General features: G+C 46.5%; 1 protein-coding gene across 1 annotated transcript; it reads left to right on the forward strand.

Annotated features, from left to right (window-relative positions):
* Positions 1-10,806: 10,806 nt before the first annotated feature.
* KCTD12 (potassium channel tetramerization domain containing 12) lies at positions 10,807-12,758 on the forward strand (the record flags this gene model as incomplete). Its single annotated transcript, XM_084263555.1, has 1 exon — positions 10,807-12,758. One exon carries the CDS (start codon positions 10,807-10,809, stop codon positions 11,812-11,814), a length of 1,008 nt encoding a protein of 335 aa, XP_084119681.1. The 3' UTR covers positions 11,815-12,758.
* Between the last annotated feature and the right edge of the window lie 7,123 nt (positions 12,759-19,881).

The raw sequence follows: 19,881 nt of genomic DNA on the forward strand, positions 1-19,881 counted from the left end.
TAGCTTTGTGTCTTCAACCAAAAAATTTTACAGTGCCATAAATTCTCTTACAGAACTTGGCATTTCTGCTCCAGGTAAGTGGAATATTATATAGATGAGGAATCACTTAAATCCTACCAGAACACTCAAAATAAGCTGCAGGACCAGTGAATGGAACAAACCAGGTGTTAGCTCAAGCTGGTGTGATCTGTGAGGCTTAAATGCTCAGCGAGCTTACTGGCAGTACCCGGCTGAGATTAGTAAACCAAATTTTATTCTTCACAGTGAAAGCACAGTATCAGCAAAATAGTTTTTGCTCAGTTGATGGGGAAAAAAGATTATATGCAGAAGAATAAATTACATGAAACAGAGAAAAACTAGTTGGGCAGTGGTTGTACAATCAGTTTTACAGCGTGACAGTCATTATAATATGTATAGATGAGATTACATTGATGTTTCCCAGCCTGCATATCAAACAAATACCATCGGAATGTACCCAGCTCACTTCTGAAGAGCTCCTGTGAGTAACATAATTACTAATACTAAATATAGTTACAGATATTTTTGCTCTGTGTAGCTACCAGAAGACCATCTCCATTCCATTCATCTGCTCCTCCAGTCCATCTTCCTCCTCACCCCTGCTCTGGGCCCGTGATGGGTAATTAATTTGGTGCTGTTAATAATCTCATCTCTTGCACTCACAGAGATGCCAACTCTTAGGGCTGTAGGTAAACATCTCCTCTGGCTTCCCAAACAAACCAAAAAACCTCCAAAGCCCAGTCAGGTACACTGAATATGTTCACTCTGGATGATGGGATAAAGCACAAGCACAGTAAAAGGAAGAACGTAGAGTTTTCTTGGAGAAGGGAAACAGAACATGTCCTACTAATACATCTCCTGTTTCACATCGGTGATCTAAACATCATCCTTTTTCCAGCAGAAGTCAAAGGGACAGCCACACCAGCCTTGACCTAAGGACAAAGGCTGAGAGGTTAAGAGGAGAAGTCACCTGGGTGGGTTACTGATGAGTATTTTTCTGTTTAAAGTCACTTCACTATCAAACAGGGCTGAACAACCACATTTATTATCTATATACAGTATTAAAGAGCCTGGCTACATAGCTATTGTACTCCTCTAAAGCACTGAAAATACATACTTGGGGCCTCATTAAATGCAAAATTAATGTTCTGTGTATCTTTTGCTTTTCCCTGGCTATTTATTTTCTTCCTTTCTCTTCCCTCTTAACAAGCCTTATGCTTGACAATTTTAATTCTTTCCTTTTTCAGTCTGTCAGTCACAGACAGTGTCTTGACTTACATGATCTTTTCTTATTCCAGAAGCCTTTTTTTCTGTCACTATGACTGCAGGCTTTATGCTTATCTCCTGCCTCTCAGATAAGCTCCCCCTTCGCTAAGATCCATCCAACAATCTCAACCTATTTCTATGTGATTTAACCTCCCTGAGATGAATAGATTTTTTGTTGTAGTTGTTGTTTTATTTGAAAGGATTTTATTTAGGCAACTCAGTCCTGATTCAATCTAGTCTCATGGCAAACAGCTAAAAAATGCAAACAATAATGAAGAAAGCTTTCCATTTTCTGAGAAAGGCAGCTTGGCAAAAACTGTACATACACAACCCACATGGAAAATTAAAAGGTGAAAACAATTTCCTTTGCATGGGCATAACTCTTTCCAGGCTCGCAGAACCTGATGGCACATACTTCTGCCATTGTCTTGTTGCAGATACAGGAAAGATAATTTCTGTGCTTAGTTCATGAATACTAAGTAATCTTTATTTTCTCAGTAGTTTGCAGTTATACAAAGAGAAGAGAGCTTCTTAAAAATCTAATTCCTATATTCTTGAGGCCTTAAAGAGTCTGTGCACACTTGGAATGGGAAAGCCTATGACACATTAGTGGAATCATAGAATGGTCTGGGTTGGAAGGCACCCCAAGGATCATAGAGCTCCAATCCCCCCACCACAGGCAGGGCCACCAGCCTCCAGCCTGGATCTACACAAGGTTGCCCAGGGCCCCATCCAACCTGGCCTTGAACACCTCCAGCGATGGGGCATCCACCACCTCTCTGGGCAGCCTGTTCCAGCACCTCACCACTCTCTCTGTAAAGAACGTCCCCCTAATATCTAATCTAAACCTTCCCTCCTTTAGCTTCAATCCATTCCCCTTGTCCTGCCATCATCTACCCTTTTAAAAAGTCGAATCCCCTCCTGCCTATAAGCTCCCTTCAGGTACTGGAAGGCTGCAATGAGGTCCCCCCGCAGCCTTCTCTTCTTCAGGCTGAACAAGCCCAGCTCCCCCCAGCCTCTCTTTGTAGGGGAGGTAATCCTTTTTCCTTTTTGCCTCTCCAAGTAAAGTGCAAAACACATGCAGTGAACTTGCCTAAGAAGGAAGACAGCTTTATCAGACACCTCCAAACGAAGCACAGCAGCTCTCAGTTTGTCCTCACAGGTGAGGAGCAGCCGTGTTCCGCTACCTCAGGCAGTAGCATCTCATTAGCACGGCTGGTCATGATGCTGGGGAACCCTCAGCTACCTCTGACAAGGTCAATTACAGGTTCCTTCAAGCTTGTCTCAGTCTAAGCAGAAAAGCAAGTCGGTGAGTAGTGGGTAGGAGAAGTTCTGGAAACACGGCAGAGGATAAGAGCTGAGGGAAATGTTCTGGCAAACTCAACTTTGTCCCTAGCAGAGGCTGACTTCTGGTATTTCACTCCCTAGGCAGGAATTTTTGGCAGTTGGGCAGCAAACCGTTTGCCCTGCCAAGTAAGTGAAAAGAAGTGTATTCCCCGTGCCACATTAGTTTATGTGGCAGGTCAGGGAGGGTATCAGTGAATGGGAGGTCCAGCATCTTGTCCTGGCACGGGTTGCACAGCTGAGACACGCTGCCTGCTGGAGCTAAAAGTATCTAATTACAGCCTTCACTCACAGATGTCCCCACTGGCATGAACCCTAGTTAGATCCAGCAGTGCCATGTGCTTTGGCAAGGTCCTGACCGAATGGATGTTTTCCAGGATGACTGGAACAGCTCAGGGTTTGTGGAGCTGCACCCTCCAAATAGGATGGTCTGTGCTCCAAGGCCAAAGAAGGAGAAAGAAGTTTGAGTATCCTAATGATAAAGGGTTCTCTCTTTATGCATATAGAAATGGGTGTTCATCTTCCAGGTGGGAAAGTGAGCACGGAGTCTCTACTGAGACTTAATTTCACCAAAGTCTGTGTCAAGAGGTGGTGAAGTCTGGTGGACAGATACTTAACCCTGGAGCCTAGGAGAAAGCTGGAAGCACTTCTGACATATTTAAAGCATTCTTTAAGACTGATACCCTGGGGATGCATGAGCAAGCAGGGGATGGTGAAACTCTATACAAACCTTGCAGCGCCATTAATCCCTTAGCAGTTTAATAATGCTGTTTAGCTTAGGTGGGATATGAAGCAAGCAGAGTGTGACACCAGTATGGTCAGTTCTGCCATTGACAATGCCAGCTTAGGGCTCAGCAGAGAAAAAAATCCTTTTGCAAACACATTTTTCTTAGGTAGACAAGAAAGGTAGTTGAAAAAATAAATTGCCAGCTTATCTATACTAGAGTGCCTGCTGTGGGCTTTCCCCTGATGGCTTTCACCCCCTTCATACTTTTACAGATGCTGCAAGCATCCCTCCTAAGTACTGTGATAGGTCTTCTATTAAACATAACAGGGATTTTATATTTTTTTCAAAAGAAAAAGAGACAAAGAGAACAACAAAGCAGAACATTCAACTCCTGAGTCTGTCAGAATGAATGATTGCATTTAATTTGTTTATTTTCATCTAAATCAAGGAGTTGACATTGCTTAAGCACAGCTTGCACTGGCACATGGTAGCAGAAAGCAAAGGCAAGCACATTAATTAGTGTTCTCTGGCCACAGGTATGGTTTTGAAAAGTGCTAGATTAGTGAACACTGTATCTCCAATAATGACAACTACAGTGGTTACATTAAACTAAAATACACAGCCACCAATGTCCTTATTATTAGCTATTTTACCTTTGAAGAATCACTCTGTTGAAAAGAACAATTATAAATTTTTAATTCCTTCTTTCTGTAAGAAAACTGTACACACAAGACCTGGAAACTTCGAAAATTTTCTTAAAAAGCATTTTGTCTTGATAGAGCTCAGGAATGATACTGCATTTGAGATTAGGTTCTTGGAGGGACAGACTTAGGGACAATTTTTAACTTGCTCCTCTGCAGACCGATGCTCTTATCTTTTGATTGTAGCTCCCTCCGACAAATGTGCTTTTTCCCCCCCACTAAAACCTACCCTGATGCCTGCCTGACCCTGCAGAAAGGCAGGCTGATAAGAAGGGGGAGTAGAGGATAGTTTTGATATCCTAATTAGCTAGATAATAAGTTGCATTTTCCCTATTAGGAGAAGCTCTTTGCCTGCAGCCTCACACTGCATCAAATTCTAGGAGATGGCGTGAGGCTGTTGGGTGCTCCACGCTGATGATTAATGTGGAAGATCGATGTGCTTTCCACTGGTGTTTGCAAAGGTCTGATTGCCTTTCTGCTGTTGCTGTGGGTAGAAGCTGGGTCAGAATGCTGTTTATTCACAGGTAGGAAAATCGTCAAAGGAAGATCTGAAGGCATGAATAAAAACGTTCCACAGGGATAGGGAAGATTAATTTCAGAGAGCCCAGGCTGGCAAAAAAAAAGAACCCTGATTTAAAGCTGCTCCATAGGGGTTATAAGTAATTTAGCACAGGAGGAAAACCTCACATGTCGTGCATGTAAAACACGGCACCACTACATGTCATAAAATGATAACGCTGTCCCCTGCTTTCCAGTACCAGAGCTCTAACTTCTGATAATCAACCAAAACAGGGAAAGAGGAAGCTGAGCATCACATTTTCATAGATACCACCATAAAAAGAAGTCGTTGGCCGTATTTCCACATTGGCATAAGGTGCAAAAGCCTCTTTTTGTACATCCTCCAAATTCAGTGATGCCCAAGGTGTGTGTGGAAGGTGTCCCCTTCAATGCTTTTTTTTTTGTACTGAGGCAGAAACAACCTGCATGTCCCCATGACCTTGAGAGGGTAACTTTTGCTTACAATTTTTGCAAAGGTGTGTGCAGAAATCTAATACAGCTCTGAATTTCAGTATTTGTTCACTTGATTATGTTCCTCAGCAACACTCTATAGCTCTGTATTGACCAAGGACATGGCATACACAGATAATGGCTGTCCTCTCTCCCTTGCCTTCAGCCTCTGCACATCATTGCCCTCAAAAAATTATTCAGAGCAATGTCTGTGTCACACTGGCAGGAGGAAAGTGCTTGAGCACTTAATGTCCTTCAGTAACACAGAATCACAAAATGGTTTGGGTTGGAAGGCACCTCAAAGACCATCTAGTTCCAATGCCTCTGCCATGGGCAGGGACACCCTCCACTAGACCAGGTTGCCCAAAGCCCCATCCAACCTGGCCTTGAGCACTGCCAGGGAGGGGGCATCCAAAGCATCTCTGAGCAACCTGTTCCAGTGCCTCACCACCCTCACAGGAAATAATTTATTCCTCATATCTAATCTGAATGTACCCTCTTTCAGTTTAGTATCATTCATGCTTGAACACGTGTATTTTCATAGCAGCTGGACTTCCTAGAACATGCAGTTCCAGTTAAACATTCAACTGTATAAGCAAACACACAGGGAAGATAATCTCTATGAACAGATACTACAGATAACACTAATTACACTTCACATGAAATATGAAAATCTATGAATTTGCATATTCATGTTGTCCAGCTAAGTGAGACCGAGTTTGCAGAGAGAGCACTCAAAGAGAAGGGGGCAGCTGAGTTCTTCTGTCTTTGGATGGAATAATGCACAATTCAAGTTTCTGGCAACATGACTTGGTGTCACTTGAGTACAACACTGAGCTCCTGACAACTTCACCCCTCCTTTGACTCTCAAGGTCAAACCTGCAGAACTGCAGACGTTTTAGAGAGCATCTAAGTCCCAACAATGTGAAGAGTTCTCGACTCTTTGACAAACAACTCTGCTATGGGACTAACCATACCCTTCCTCCTGCTTCCCCCAAGCCATACTGTGAAGCTTAGATGAGCGTAGTTGGACCTCTAGTTCAGTTTAGATCACTGAATCTTTTTTTGTTGTTGTTGGTTTTAATCAGAAGGCTAAATATTCCCCTGAATTCAGTACGGAGCATGCAGACAATTCAGTCACCTCTAGTTAGCCATTTTTAAAGCAGCGTGATACCATTTCACACAACACAGACAGAAACAGTAATTTTTGTTACTAAAAGTAACAAAATTAGAAACATTAGACATAACATTACAAATAGAAATAACATTAGAAATGCTAACCACTGTTTTTAGTTAACGACAGGGATAAAAAGCGGTGCTGCTGCCTTGCAAAATTCCTCAAGAAGTTGCTGAATATAGCAACGCAATAATTTACATCTAGTTTTGGTGACCAAAAGGGCACCCTTTTCTCTTTTGTTAATTTACATCTACTTTTTGTGACCAAAAGGGCACCCTTTTCTCTTTTGTTAATGTACATCTACTTTTGGTGACCAAAAGGGCATCCTTTTCTCTTTTGTTTAGGTACCTCAGGCGGTGCCAGCCACACTTTTGGAGCCCTCCGCATCTATTCATTGCAATGTGGGTTTGCTCCCACTAGGTGCTACCCTTTCCCTGCGGTTTGTGAAGGAAACGGTTCTGCTTGAACGCGCCGGGCCCCGATTACCACCCGTGCGGGCGCTACCCACGGCGAAACCGAGGAGCTCATTCCGCATCCCAGACTGGTGCTGCTGGGAATCGTGATGGAAACATCTTTCTACAGACTGACACAACAAGAGCGCGCACCCTCCTGCTCCACCCCCCAGAAAAAAAAAACCCCAAAACAACCCCCAAAACCAAACACCAAAACCCATCCCAAAACGGCAGCGTAAACTTCTTGAAATAATAGTAATCCGAGAAGAGAAGCGGTTGGATCCCACCACATTAGGGCAGTGTGCCTGCCCCCCACCACGTGGCTAGTTCTAGCAGGCAGCCCACAGCAAGCACTGAGACTCTCTTACCTGACTGAGGGAGCCCTTCCTCAGACATTGCCATGGTACCACACAAAGAAGTTCTGCTATACCTTTATTGTCATAAAGCACAGCCCGTCCCTCAGACCGTATTTTATCTCCCTTTACAGGGAAGCTATGCCTAACCAAGCATTCAGTGTGTGTGTGTGTCCCCCAAAACTGTCACATGTACCAGTATTTCACCACGTCTCCCCCACACACAAAAAAAGGAACAAAATACCAAGATTACGACTGTGTTATGCAACCTGGTGACTGACACCTAAGTAAAAAAATAGTTGGTGTATTTACCCATTTTAATACCCCTGGATGAAGTCCAGTTCCCCACACTGGAGGTAAAAGAAGCTGAATGAAAAGAGAGAGGACATGGAGAAGAAGCGAGATGGATGTTTTGTGAAAAAAAAATCTCTTTAAGAAAGAAGTTACAATAACCACAGCCTTGTAGCCAGGCAAAGCATCCTTGCTGGCATAAAGAAGCAGCAAAGTGCCCAGAGAAGAGAACTCTTCTGAAGAGCAGTTTCTTCAAACCAGATATTTCAGTGCTGGGCATGTTTTTAAGCCCAGAAAATGATAGCTATCTCAGAGACAAACACTGCAAGCTGGGTCTTTGCCCAGGACTGTTGAACAAGCTGTATGAACAGTATCTTCCCATGAAAAGGCTCCTCCTTCTGTTTTTGAAGGGGAGTCAGGGGTCATCTTGCACATTGGCACATAGGACACTGTGGTGGGACAGTCTGGTTTGTGCCCTAAAGAAAGACCTGGCATGGTGGCCGGTGCTTGTACCAGCTGCACCCTCCTCCCACCCCCACAATGTGCATGGCTTTGGACATCATAAGGTGCTGCACAGGAGAATGGTGGGTCCTTCTCATCCAGTCTCCCACCAGGTGCCAGGCAAGAGAAGGCAAAGCTCTGGGGAGCTGAGACCCGAAGGAGCAGAGTAACTTACCCTGCCTGTGCAGCTTCTGAAAACATTAGAGCTGGAAGATCCATTAAGCTCAGGTCTTACAAAGTCTAGTCTCGAATCTAACAAAGCTCAAGGCAAACAAGAAGCTCAAGTCCCATAAATATGTTAGTGCTACTTTTGTTAACCTACATTAATACCCACCTAATGCCATAGAAATTAAATTTAATTAACAGAGTAATTGAACATCCCTTCCCCCCTCCCCCCCCCCCCCCCCCTTTTTTTAAATACATATATGGAAGCATTTGTAAGAATCACCTGCTGGTAGGTACAAAATCTTCCACTGCGAATTCTCCCATGAATAAGTGCCCGCACGAGCATTACATGATCTCATCTTCTGGGTGCACAGTTTAATCACAGTGCTCTCAATAGAGAGCCCACACTAGGGGAAGCAGAGTTTAAAATACGAATCTGTGGGAGGCTCCTGAGGTGGCTTCTTGCTAAGTATGGCCGGGAGCAGGGTGATGTGGGGGGAGATGCCACATTAAGAGACTGAGAAGCCAAAGTAATCCCATGAAACTGCCAGCAGCAAACCACCATGTGAGAACGTCATGTGACTTTATTCTGGTGGATTGACCCTAAAATAATATAAAGGAAGAAAACAAAGTTTCCCTGTGGGCTAGCAGGTAAGCCATGCTATTTTCCCTTTTTTCTATAGTGACAAATTCAGATGCCTAAATGGGTAGCAAATCAACTTCATTCAGACTGGTTTTATTTTTCCCTGATCTTCCAGAGCTGGTTTAACCTCTCTCCTACTCCCCTCAAAAAAAAAAAAAAAAAAAAAAAGGAAAAAGAAAGAGAAAAAGAAAAAAGAGACACAAGCTGCTTGTCACAAAATTCCAGTAAAAGCTCAGCTAACCTCCTTTGCCATTTTGTTTCCACACATGAAAATGCTTTGTGGTCAAAGTCCTGTCAGCTGGCTTTCCCGCATGGAAAAAGCGATGTTCTGCATCTTTGCTACCCTACTCTTCATCCTGTTCAGATTAAACTCCTGTAACTCCTGAGTCTCTGCTACTCCAAGCTCATCCCATCTCCTTACTAAGACCACAGCATCGCCCTGTTAGCTCTCCCTCAACACACATCTTTCTTCGTTGAAACCTTCTCCCTTTTCAAAACTTCTATTTCTCAATTCCCCTTCTTCTCCCTTTTCTTCCTCCTCTTGGGCAAACTTAGCTCGCTTTTGAGAACTAACATGCCTTTCCTTCCTCTCCCATTTCTCAAGTTCCAAAGGACTTCTTACCCCTTGCCTCTGCACCTTCTGACCTCTGCTTCACTGCCTGCTACGTTACAGTAGCCCGAAGAGGGCCTCCTTCATCTCCACAAAAGGAAGGCCATTGGCCCTTCGTTGCCTTCACACTCCTCGGACCTTCCTGTCCTTTCTGCTGTTCTCTCGAGGAAGAAAGCGCCCTGGAACTCGCCGGAGAGAGGAACTGAGTAGCAGCACATCGAGGCAGCTGCTCTCCGCCGTTGCCTGCAAAGAAACAGGAATGTAGATGAAATTCAAGCAAAAGCCTGAAACATAATTTAAATGCTCTCTGCCAACGCATGTTAAATAGGTGCTTATGTTTCACGCGGATCCCGGTGTACCTAATTAATCCAAATTAAATCTGAGCTGTTAAGGGCACCCAATTACACGCGGAGCCACGCAGACACCAGGAGCCGGGCTCTCACGTTCAAGTGCCACTTGACAGCCGGCTGGAAGGGACCTTATCCTCCCCGGGGTCCCCCTCGCCGCCAGCACCTTCCCCCGGCCCGCCGTGCCGAGCCCCGTCGCCGGGGCACACACACCCCCCTCCCCTTCCTAGCGCGGTGCACGCCGACGGGGCACGCCGAGCATCCCGCCGAGCATCCCCCGGGGTCGGAGATCGGCGGGAGATGTTCACGGGGTCCTTAGGGGCGCTAAAAACCTGGGGAGGGAGGGTGTCCGGCAAGCCCCGAAACAAAGGCAAGGGGGACCCGGGCGAGGCGAGGGCGGGCAGCACTGCACGCTCGCCTGTGAAAGAGGCGGGAGGCTGGGGACACGGTTGCCTCCTCGTGGGCTCTCACTTGGCGAGGGTTTGGGCAAGCCTTAGGGGCACAGCACGGAGGGGAAGGGGCGTCCCGCCGCTTCCCTGCTCCCGCACCTCGGGACGAACGGAGCGGGTCTCTTGCCTGAGAAAAGACGAGTTATCTCGGAGAAGGCGGGCGGCCAGCCGGAGCCCGCAGGGCTGCCGGGGTGGGGGCGGCCGGGGCGCTCCCGCAGCTGCCCCCCACCCCCCCCCACCTCCCGCCCCCCTCGAGGCTTTGCTCCCCCGCGATGCCCGTCGGGGAGCGCGACCTGCACGCACCAGGCGCGGAGGGGGTCTCCGCCAGAGCCGAGGCCGGAGGACCGCGGGGGGGGGGGGGAGGAACGACGAGGGGGGACCCTGCGTCAGTGCAGGGCCGTCCCCTTCCCCTCCCCGTGCGCTCGGTTCTGCCTCCCGCCAGCCTCCCACGCCTCCCGCGAGGTGCGGCCGCGCTACATAAACACGGCCCCGCCGCCGCCGCCGGGGCTCTCCGCTCGCAGCCCGACGGAGGCGCCTGGCTGGCAGCGGAGCGGCAGCGGGCAGCGCGGAGCGGAGCGGCAGCGCCCGCGCGGCTCCGGGCACAGACGGGGCGGGGGGCACCGGCGGGCAGCCGCGGAGTGCTGCGCGCTCCTCCGCGGGCGGCGGCGGCCCCGCCGGACCCCGGGCGGCCGGAGGAAGAGGAGGAGGAGGAGGAAGGGCGGCGGCTGTCCGCCGGCGGCGGGGTCCCTCCGGTATGGCCCTAGCGGACAGCGCCCGCGGGCTGCCAAACGGCGGCGGCGTCTCGCCGGCGGCAGGGAGCGGGGCGGCGGGGAGCGGGGCGGCGGCGGCGGCGGGCGGCTGGTCGTCCTTCCCGGAGATCGTGGAGCTGAACGTGGGCGGGCAAGTGTACGTGACGCGGCGCTGCACCGTAGTCTCGGTGCGCGACTCGCTGCTCTGGCGCATGTTCTCGCAGCAGCAGCCCAGCGAGCTGCCCCGGGACAGCAAGGGCCGCTTCTTCCTTGATCGCGACGGCTTCCTCTTCCGCTACATCCTGGACTACCTGCGGGACCTGCAGCTGGTGCTGCCCGAGCACTTCCCCGAGCGCAGCCGCCTCCAGCGGGAGGCCGAGTACTTCCAGCTGCCCGACCTGGCTCGCCGCCTGGCGCAAGCCCGGGCCGCCGCCGTCGCCGCCCGCCCCGCCGCCCTGCACCGCGACGGCTCCCTCTGCGCTGAAGAGCCGCCGCCGCAGCTCCTCGGCTACCTGGAGGCCGAGCCGCTGGAAGGAGGAGGCGGCGGCGGTGCCTCGGCGTCCGCCCCGTCGCCCACCGCCAGCCGCAGCCCCTCGGGCGGGCCGCTGCTCACTCCCTCGCAGTCGCTGGACGGGGCGGGCGGGCGGCGCTCGGGCTACATCACCATCGGCTACCGGGGCTCCTACACCATCGGGCGGGAGGCGCAGGCTGACGCCAAGTTCCGGCGGGTGGCACGCATCACCGTCTGCGGAAAGACGGCGTTGGCCAAGGAGGTCTTCGGGGAGACGCTGAACGAGAGCCGTGACCCCGACCGCCCCCCCGAGCGCTACACTGCCCGCTACTACCTCAAGTTCAACTTCCTCGAGCAAGCCTTTGACCGGCTCTCCGAGGCAGGCTTCCGCATGGCCGCCTGCTCCTCCACTGGCACCTGCGCCTTCGCCCCCGAGCAGGGTGGTCCTGCCGATGACAAGATCTGGACCAGCTACACCGAGTATGTCTTCTGTCGGGACTGAGAATCCGGCATGGGGATAAGGTGGCGGCCCCTGCACGCCCTCTCACCCACGCTCCCTTTCCTGCTCAGAGGAAGGAGGATGTGGAGGGGGGCTGTGTCCCCCCCCTGCACTTTCCTCACCCTGGTGCCTGCCTCTATACACAAGGCGGGCCAGCCCCCAGTGCAGCCCCCCCACCCCTCCTGCACCCACCTCCTGACAACCCCGGGGACAGAAGGTCACCATGTCGTGCCTCAGCCACCACGTCCCTACTTGGCTAACATATCCCGGCTTGCACCGTCATCCCCCTTCCCATGCCTCCCAGTAGCTGTGTTGGTAGCGAGGAAGGAGAGAGGGAGCAGGAGAAGATTAATACCTTGCCAGGAAGGCAAACATGTGTGCCCAGCCCCTGCCTCTCTCCACGCACAGGAGTCAAGGGATGGGGTGTTTTAACAAACACCCATTCAGGGGCTGAGGAACTCTTCAGTTGCTTCTCAGCAAGTTCTTTTGAAGATGGCATGACAAATGGCTGTCTTGTCTCACCCCCACACTCTTAACCAAGGGTTTGCCTGGTAGGGCAGATCTGTAACAGCCTGTTTTATATCTCCTGACCCCATGGAAGTGATGCCTCTCTGTGAGGGACCGTCACACAAAAGTGATGGCTGACTGTGAGGGCTCAGCACTCTGGCTCACACTTTCATCTCTAGAGATGAGTAATTCCACAGGAGGCCCTTCTTGACGGCTTGTATCCATCTCCCTTCTCCGCTCCCGATCTCTCTGAACTCCCCTCTCCAAGCTGTTGAGCCAGACCCGGGCCTGCACAGCAGGTGTGTAAAGCTGATGTGAAGGGACAGGTTCGCTGGATAACCAACTGCTTGAACTGTAAGGTGTCCTCAGGGACACGTGATTATTCCCTCGAGAGGTAAAGCGGCGACGCTTTGGAAAATTAAAGTGCTTGTGAATTGTAACTTTCATGGGTGGTGTGAAGTCCTTACGGTTCTCTTGAAGTTACTGTCTACCATATGCATAGGAATTTCCATGCATATTTCCTTAAACACCCTCAAAACGGTGGGGGTGGGATGAAGCAGGGCTTGCCAGAGGGAAGGTGGGGCCTGCTTCCTGGGAAGGCGACATCATGTACGTTGAACTATCACAAGTGTACATTGTAAGTGTAATCAAGAGCGCCCTGCTTGTTACTTTAAGTTTTGTCATGTTAGTGCTGTGAAACCTTCAAGCCAACAGAACTGATGCCGAAAGCACTTTTTAAAGAGCCAGGTGTTTGGGTTTTTTTTTTTTTTTAGTTTTCATGGCAGTACTGCCAGGGCAGTGACACTGCTGAGAGTTAAATACCTCTTCCCAGACAAGCTTAATACTTCCTAGAAAGGGTTAAACCCCATCCTTACAAAAACAAGAATGATGTCTCCTTTCTTCAGGGGAAATTGCCCCTTCTAAGCTGTATTTGCTTCATGCTATCTAGCAAGCCTGCTTTTTCCTGGAGGAGGCAGCCATAGCTTGCTTCAGAACAGACAGTCTGAGCAGCAGGTTTTACAGTACAGAAGATCGAGTGGCTCTTTCGAATAAATTCCTGAAAATTTGTGTATGGAAGTACTTTCCTTTTAAATCTGAACTCAATTTTAAAACCTGTCTTATCTATTCAGATCTTGATGGAAAAGAAGAATTTAGTGGTGCATATTTCAAAGGCTTGGAAGTTACATTTTTAAAGCTCTTGAATAATAAATTGTTCTAACCCCAAATTTAGAAATACTGCTGGCACTTGTATTCTAACCAAAGAATTTCACAGTAGGGTTTTATTGTTAAAACCTTAATTCCTCTGAAAAGAGCTATAGCTACATACTTGCCGAGTTCAGTGCTCAGTCTCTGTGTCGCCACTCAGTCTTTCATTAAGTGCATGCACAACTGCATAGACCTGAAAATAATTTGTATTGCCATGAGGTGTTTTGGTGTTCTTGGTTTTGGTTTTTTTTTTTTTTTTAATAGCAAGATTGTTTATCAGTGTGTTTAAATTGAAGATGCACATCCGAAAGCTCTGGGTATTGTCCAGTTGTAGATAGATGTATAATGGAGTATTTTTTAAAGGAGAGAAACGTATACCTGCCAAATTAGATGAGCAATAAGATAAGAGTGAGAGGCCAGTACACCTGAGGATGGAACGAAACCTGTTTGTCCTATGCCTTACTCTGAGATGATTTCTTTGTGCTTAACTTATTTATACCACAAGTGAAAGGACATTGATCACAGCTATTAGGTCTTTAAGATGTCATTCTCAAGAATAATGACTGTCTTTTTCTAGCTTCTGTTAAGTAATTCTGAAGTATGTTTTTTAAAATTTTTGTATAAATTCAGTTTTCAGTACAGTGTTCAATTCGCTTTAGATCGCTTTCTTTTTTTAAGAATCCAGTAGCTTACTAAATCCATCATAGGAGCGATGAATAGGGGCAGTTTTAAATTCAATTCGTGATTTAGTGTACATATATACAGTATATAAACATTTTACACGAATCATTTAGTTTTATAATCATTTTAGTGCTACAGAATTTCATAATATATCTAGCCAAGCATTTACATATTACGCTATGTACATAATATGGTAATGTTTTACTGGTTTCCTATACCTGTTTCTATGGAAAAAAACCTGAATATGAACATCAGCTTGTAGAGCTGAAATCAATCACGTATTTGCTTGAATGTGGATCATAACTAAAGCACCCAGGTGGCTGAATGCATCTCTAAAACAAAGGTTGCCTGTATTTTGATCACTGATTGCCTATCTGTTTGCTGGCAGATGACCCAGATATTCTCATAATTTTAAAGTAAAAAAAAAAATGGGTGTAACAAAAAAAACCATGAACTGATGATTATTTTTTTTTTAAAGTCTTTGTGCTAAAAAACTCTTAAGCACCATTAGTATTGGGAATTGGGGCCCTTCATGTACTGGTAGCTTGTGACATTTAGGCTTAAATTGGTGGTGCCATAAATGTAGTAGTCGTTTGATGGTTTGCCCCAGAAGACAGTATTTTTCTTAAATGTTACTCAGTGATTTCAGGAAAATTTTTAAAAGGTAAAAAGCTCCAGGCCAAGTCCCTGACTCTCACTGGTCTCTTCTAGTGAGAGCTGGAGGAACGGGTAAACACGGTGACTCTGCTACCCTGGTGATGCGCAGAAAGACAGGACTCTGATGGTGCGATACTGGTGTCCTGTGTGCATTTTGTGGCTGTTGCTCACAGTTTGTGTACTCACAGATGAATGCAGGAGCATTTACAAGCAGCATTCAAAGAAAATAAAAGAAAAAAGCAAAGGCAGTCTTTCTTTTAATTAGAAGGAACAGCTCTTTTTGGTGATGCACAGCATGGAGGGTGAGACTTGGCAGATGTTTGACAGGATGTTTATATTTTTTATACATGTAGATAACGCGCCACTTACTCATTCTTATATTCACGTGTATAGCATTGGAAATAAAGGTCCTCCTAGGAAAATGTTGCATACCAAATTAAACTCTTGTTCTTTAAGTATTAACTCGGTGGTGTGGTTTATGCTGTCCTTTTTACTCTTGGCAAAGACGTCGCTAGCTTTGCTCTCTCTGCCACAGTAACTTCAGCAAAGACTCCAAGCTAACATGTAAAGCAGAAACATCGAGTAAAGAGTATTACATATGCATGGATCTCTAGTAACACCCGTGGCAAGATAAACAGAAATGTATAGTGCTCAGACTATCTACTTTCAAGTGTCACGGAGAGTTTTTGTGGTACTGGTCAGTACAAATCAGTCCTCAGGAAAACATAATGATTAAACAACTTAATTTGAATAGCAGAGTATAATGGTTGAAAAAAAAAAGGTTGACTTTTTTGATGAAGCCTGACAATAACATTGTTCATTTAATAAAAGAATCAATAATAACATTGGATATAGTGCTCATTTAAAAGGAAATAGATGACGTAAGTGAAATGGGTTTAGAAATTGTGTTAAGGAACAGAAGGCTGATCTTATTAGCTACCCTGTGATCTCTTGTGAACTATTGTAAGCCTAATGGCTTATAATAAACCTGTGGTCAGGTTCACAGAAAATTAGGAATTAATTGGTAAGTAAAAAACCATGTGTGTGAAGCACCTGCATGTTTGAGAGATCTTTCTTGGGTAGCATCGTTACAACACAAAGGAACCAGCTGAAGAAAGTTTGATCAACTGTTTTGTTGGACAGCTTGGTAGTATTTGAAAAGTTTGTTATCATTAAATAATGAAAGAAAGGGGCTTGTTTCACAAGCAACAAAACTTTGAATCTGCCTTTGTGCAGTCCTAGGTCTCGTTTCCTTTATACTACCACTTCCATTGCTCTGCTTGCCCCCATCCCTTTTATTTTACTTCTATTAGGCAGAAGAGAGCAGAGACAGCTTCTGCTATGCTGAAGGTTATGGCTGAATTCTACTGTTCTCCCTCAGTGAACAGCAGATATTTTTAACCCCCTTTCCTTTACCCAGTCAACAGCATTCATGGAATGTGTAAGGACACAACATCTACAAGGATTTTCAGTCCTTTCGATTGTGTTTGAAATTACCCATGACCTCAAAAGTTGTTGTTGGCGGGGGGGGGGGGCAGATGTCCGCCCAAAGAGACAATGCAAGTGTATGAGCCTTATGTCCTTCAGGCTAACAGCAAATTACTGTAATTAATGCCTGGCACTGTCTATATAAAACCTGTTGTTGAAGGAAGACACAGTAGTCCAAGTGTACTAAAATCCTGTAGGCTAAGGAGATGAGTTGTTATGCTTCCGACAGTGGCCAGTCAGGCAAGCAAATACGTAGACTAGAACAGCTTAAAAATATTACCAGCCTCCAAATTTATCTGGTGTTTTCATTAAGTGTATCTCAATCAGCTTTAGGCCTTGTTCAAACAGCCCTTCTTGGCTGCCTGTCTTAAACCCACCTGTTTGTACCTTTGCTAGAGAAAATGTCTATGACGAATATGGGTCTTTTAGAACTCCTTCTGCCCTTTTGGCTGGCAGAAATGGATCCAAAAGTGCAGGAAAGCGTTTTCCAAAGGCGAGGTTTGACTCGGGCTTTGGGTTTGGTTTTTATTATAGGAAATCTTCAGCATAGTTGTTAATGAAAAATTAGCAGACATCCGTTATTTATGTATTTGGAAAGTAGCGGCGTTTAGTTTTACGAAGCCCAATGCTAATTTTGTTTTCCATTAACATGTGCTGCACGTGTTCTTCCCCTAGCAGGGAGCTGTGCTAGATGTTAAGGCTCTGCTGCCAAACACGACCCTTACATATGACTGCTGAAGCATTACCACCGCCTTTGCACGTGGTCGGCTGCAAATACGCGGCACAACTGCTGAGACAGTCAGAACCACAGTCAGTCCAATTATTACATTTCTTCTCCTTTCCGCTCTCTACCATGCTCAGACCAGACTAAAAATAAGCTCCATTGCACATTTCTTGCTCTAAAAAGTTACCTAGCGCGTACCTTGAAGTATTTGATACTCCTGTGAGAGCTGTTGGCAGCAGGGAGCCAGGGGTTAGATGTAGATCTGTTTCCTTGTGAGGAGATGGGAGCCAGGAAAAATCCTTGCACGAGGTGGGAACATCCTCATGCAGTTTTGGAGAAAATAAAAGTTTTATTTATTTTTTTTTTTCTAATCTAAAGAATGCATTCACATGTTACTCCTATCTTGCAACACCCCCTCCCCCACCCAAGCCCAAAAAACTGTACTCCTTGATGTAATTTGTTTGTTCTTGGTCTTACTTGATATCATCTGGATGGAAGAATTTTTCTTCTCCTTCAAAAGACCTCAGTGTTTTAGCTGCTGGGAAATGATAATATTAGCAGTACACCTTGCTTAGGGAAATTGACAGATGTGGGTTAGTATTTTTTCATCCTTTTTTGGTTGACATAATATAGAAAGGGGAGGAAATTCACACAGGAGCATATAGGAGAGAGACAGTGTGTCCTGTGATGTCAGTTTGCAGGTGATGACCCAGCTCCCTGTAGCCTCTGGCTTGGATTTTGCAGCTTCACAGTTTTCTCAGACTCGAGTTTAAGTAAGTGTTAACTGAAGCTCAGCCAGAGAAGATGAGAACAGCATGTCTGGACTGCAATAAAAACACCAGCTCTGTTGATAAAGAGAATTTGATCCTTCGTAATTTTGAGGTAAAGTCACAACCTTGGTTAGCTTATTGAGGAGCAGGCTGTGATGTAAAAAGCAGAAGTAAAATAAAGGGAAAAAGCCCCTTTCTCCAGCCTTTTTCCTGTGCACGTGTTCTTCCAGAGGGAACATGGTGCTGGTATGATGGGAATGCCTTTTGCAGAGATAACCACAGCTGGTCATGGCTGAACTTTAGGATCACATCAACACTTTATAAACGGTCCTTTAGCAGAGTATATCGTCAGAACTGTGTAGACTTATGTAGATTTGGACGTAGTTTGGTTTTGACTCAGATTTTCCAAATAGCTTAGTGACAATCTTTCTCCTCATAGTACAGCAAAGTGATTATTAGAGGCCTGAAGTTGGTTTTGGGTTGGTTTTTTTTCCTTTAGAAGGGAAGAGACAGTTCCAGGAATGTGACTCTTTTTTAAAATTTAATTTTATTTTTTTAAAGTAAGGGATCACAGTCACGGATTTTTTTTCTTTAATCTGTAGTCCTGTATAAACACTCCTAATTTTTCTCACCTTGTAAAATTCACTCCCACATCTTCTTATGGCTGACAGCTCAAAGCACGAGTATTTCAGAAAGCTGCAAGGATCAGGAGGTCTTGCAGTGACTCACAAATGCTACATGGCAATCTCTTCCTGCCGTGGTCCCTCTTACATCAGAGCCAGGCTGAGTGGGAAGATGGGTCCCAGAGCCTGGGATGACCTGCTGGTCCTCACCGCAGTAGCCCATTCTGCCTTGCTTCCTTCCTGGCAATGACTGAGGTGGCTTGGTTGTCCCTGAGCCAGCATGGTCCTGCTGCTGGTGCCTTGCCTGCATAAAGGGGCAGCATTTGTATTCTGGTGAGCTCTTTCCAGCCACAAATTGGCACTTCTTCTCTGCTAGACTTCTGACCCACTTATTTCCAGAGTTTGCTTTCACGGTCTGTATGTATGTTATCTGCAGTCTCCGGGTGTGGTTGGGGCATGGGAAAGATGTAGCTGTTTGCAGTAAGCTGCCTAGTAGCTTGTCTGCCGTGGCGCTGAAGAAATGCTAAAGACTTTCAGTTAAAAACAGTTGCACAACTCCTTAAAATTGGTTGGTCTAAATAACCAATGAAAAATGCTGTATGGACTGTAATGCACCTGGGTGAAGGCAGCTTTTCTTTTATAGGTGAAAACGATGGCTTTATTAGCTTTGCTAGAGCACCAGCATGTTTATCCCCCCTGGACTTACTTGTATCATGTTAAAGGCTGGAGGGCACTCAGTTGCAGATAACTGGACCAAATAGTCATATATATTTTTTTAGAAAACATTAGAGGAAGGGTAAATTGATACTCATGTGCTTATGCTTCTGTTTCTATAAGTTTATGGCTTGCTTTCAGACTATAAACCAGGATGTTTTTCAACACATCGCCTCCTAAGGTTTGAGGACAGAGGGAGATATCCAGACCATCTAGTCTGCCATTCTACTGCAGGACCCCCCTGAATTCAGTCTTTACATCAGGCAGTGAAATCTCTTAGACTGCCATCTAATCTCATGGCTGCTGCTGCTGCTGGTGAAAAAGACGACATCGCAGGACTCAATTAATTGCTCCACTGCAAATGTCACCGTCCCTGGCTTACAAGCCAGAAGGGTCTGTAACGTCTTCTTCACAGAAATACAAGGCTGGAGAGAGTGTTCTGCAGAAAGGTATGGATGATCGAAACCTGGGGATGAACTGCCTTGTCTTTTCCTTCAGTTCCCCACCACTTGTCCCTGCAACCAGTGGTATGCGGCCACGGGGTTGAATCAGCGCAGGGGCCTGGTGCAGATGAAAACCTTAAGCAAGCAAGCAGGAAAAGGCAGGTTAGCTGTCAGCCAGAGCAGCATCCTGAACTGGCTCACGGCATGATAGCGTGAGTAGTGCCAGAGAAACAGTCTGATGACTAAAGAGCATGACC

The sequence above is a fragment of the Gallinula chloropus genome (genome assembly GCF_964237585.1).
Source record: "Gallinula chloropus genome assembly, chromosome: 1".
NCBI classification, from domain to species: Eukaryota; Metazoa; Chordata; class Aves; order Gruiformes; family Rallidae; genus Gallinula; species Gallinula chloropus.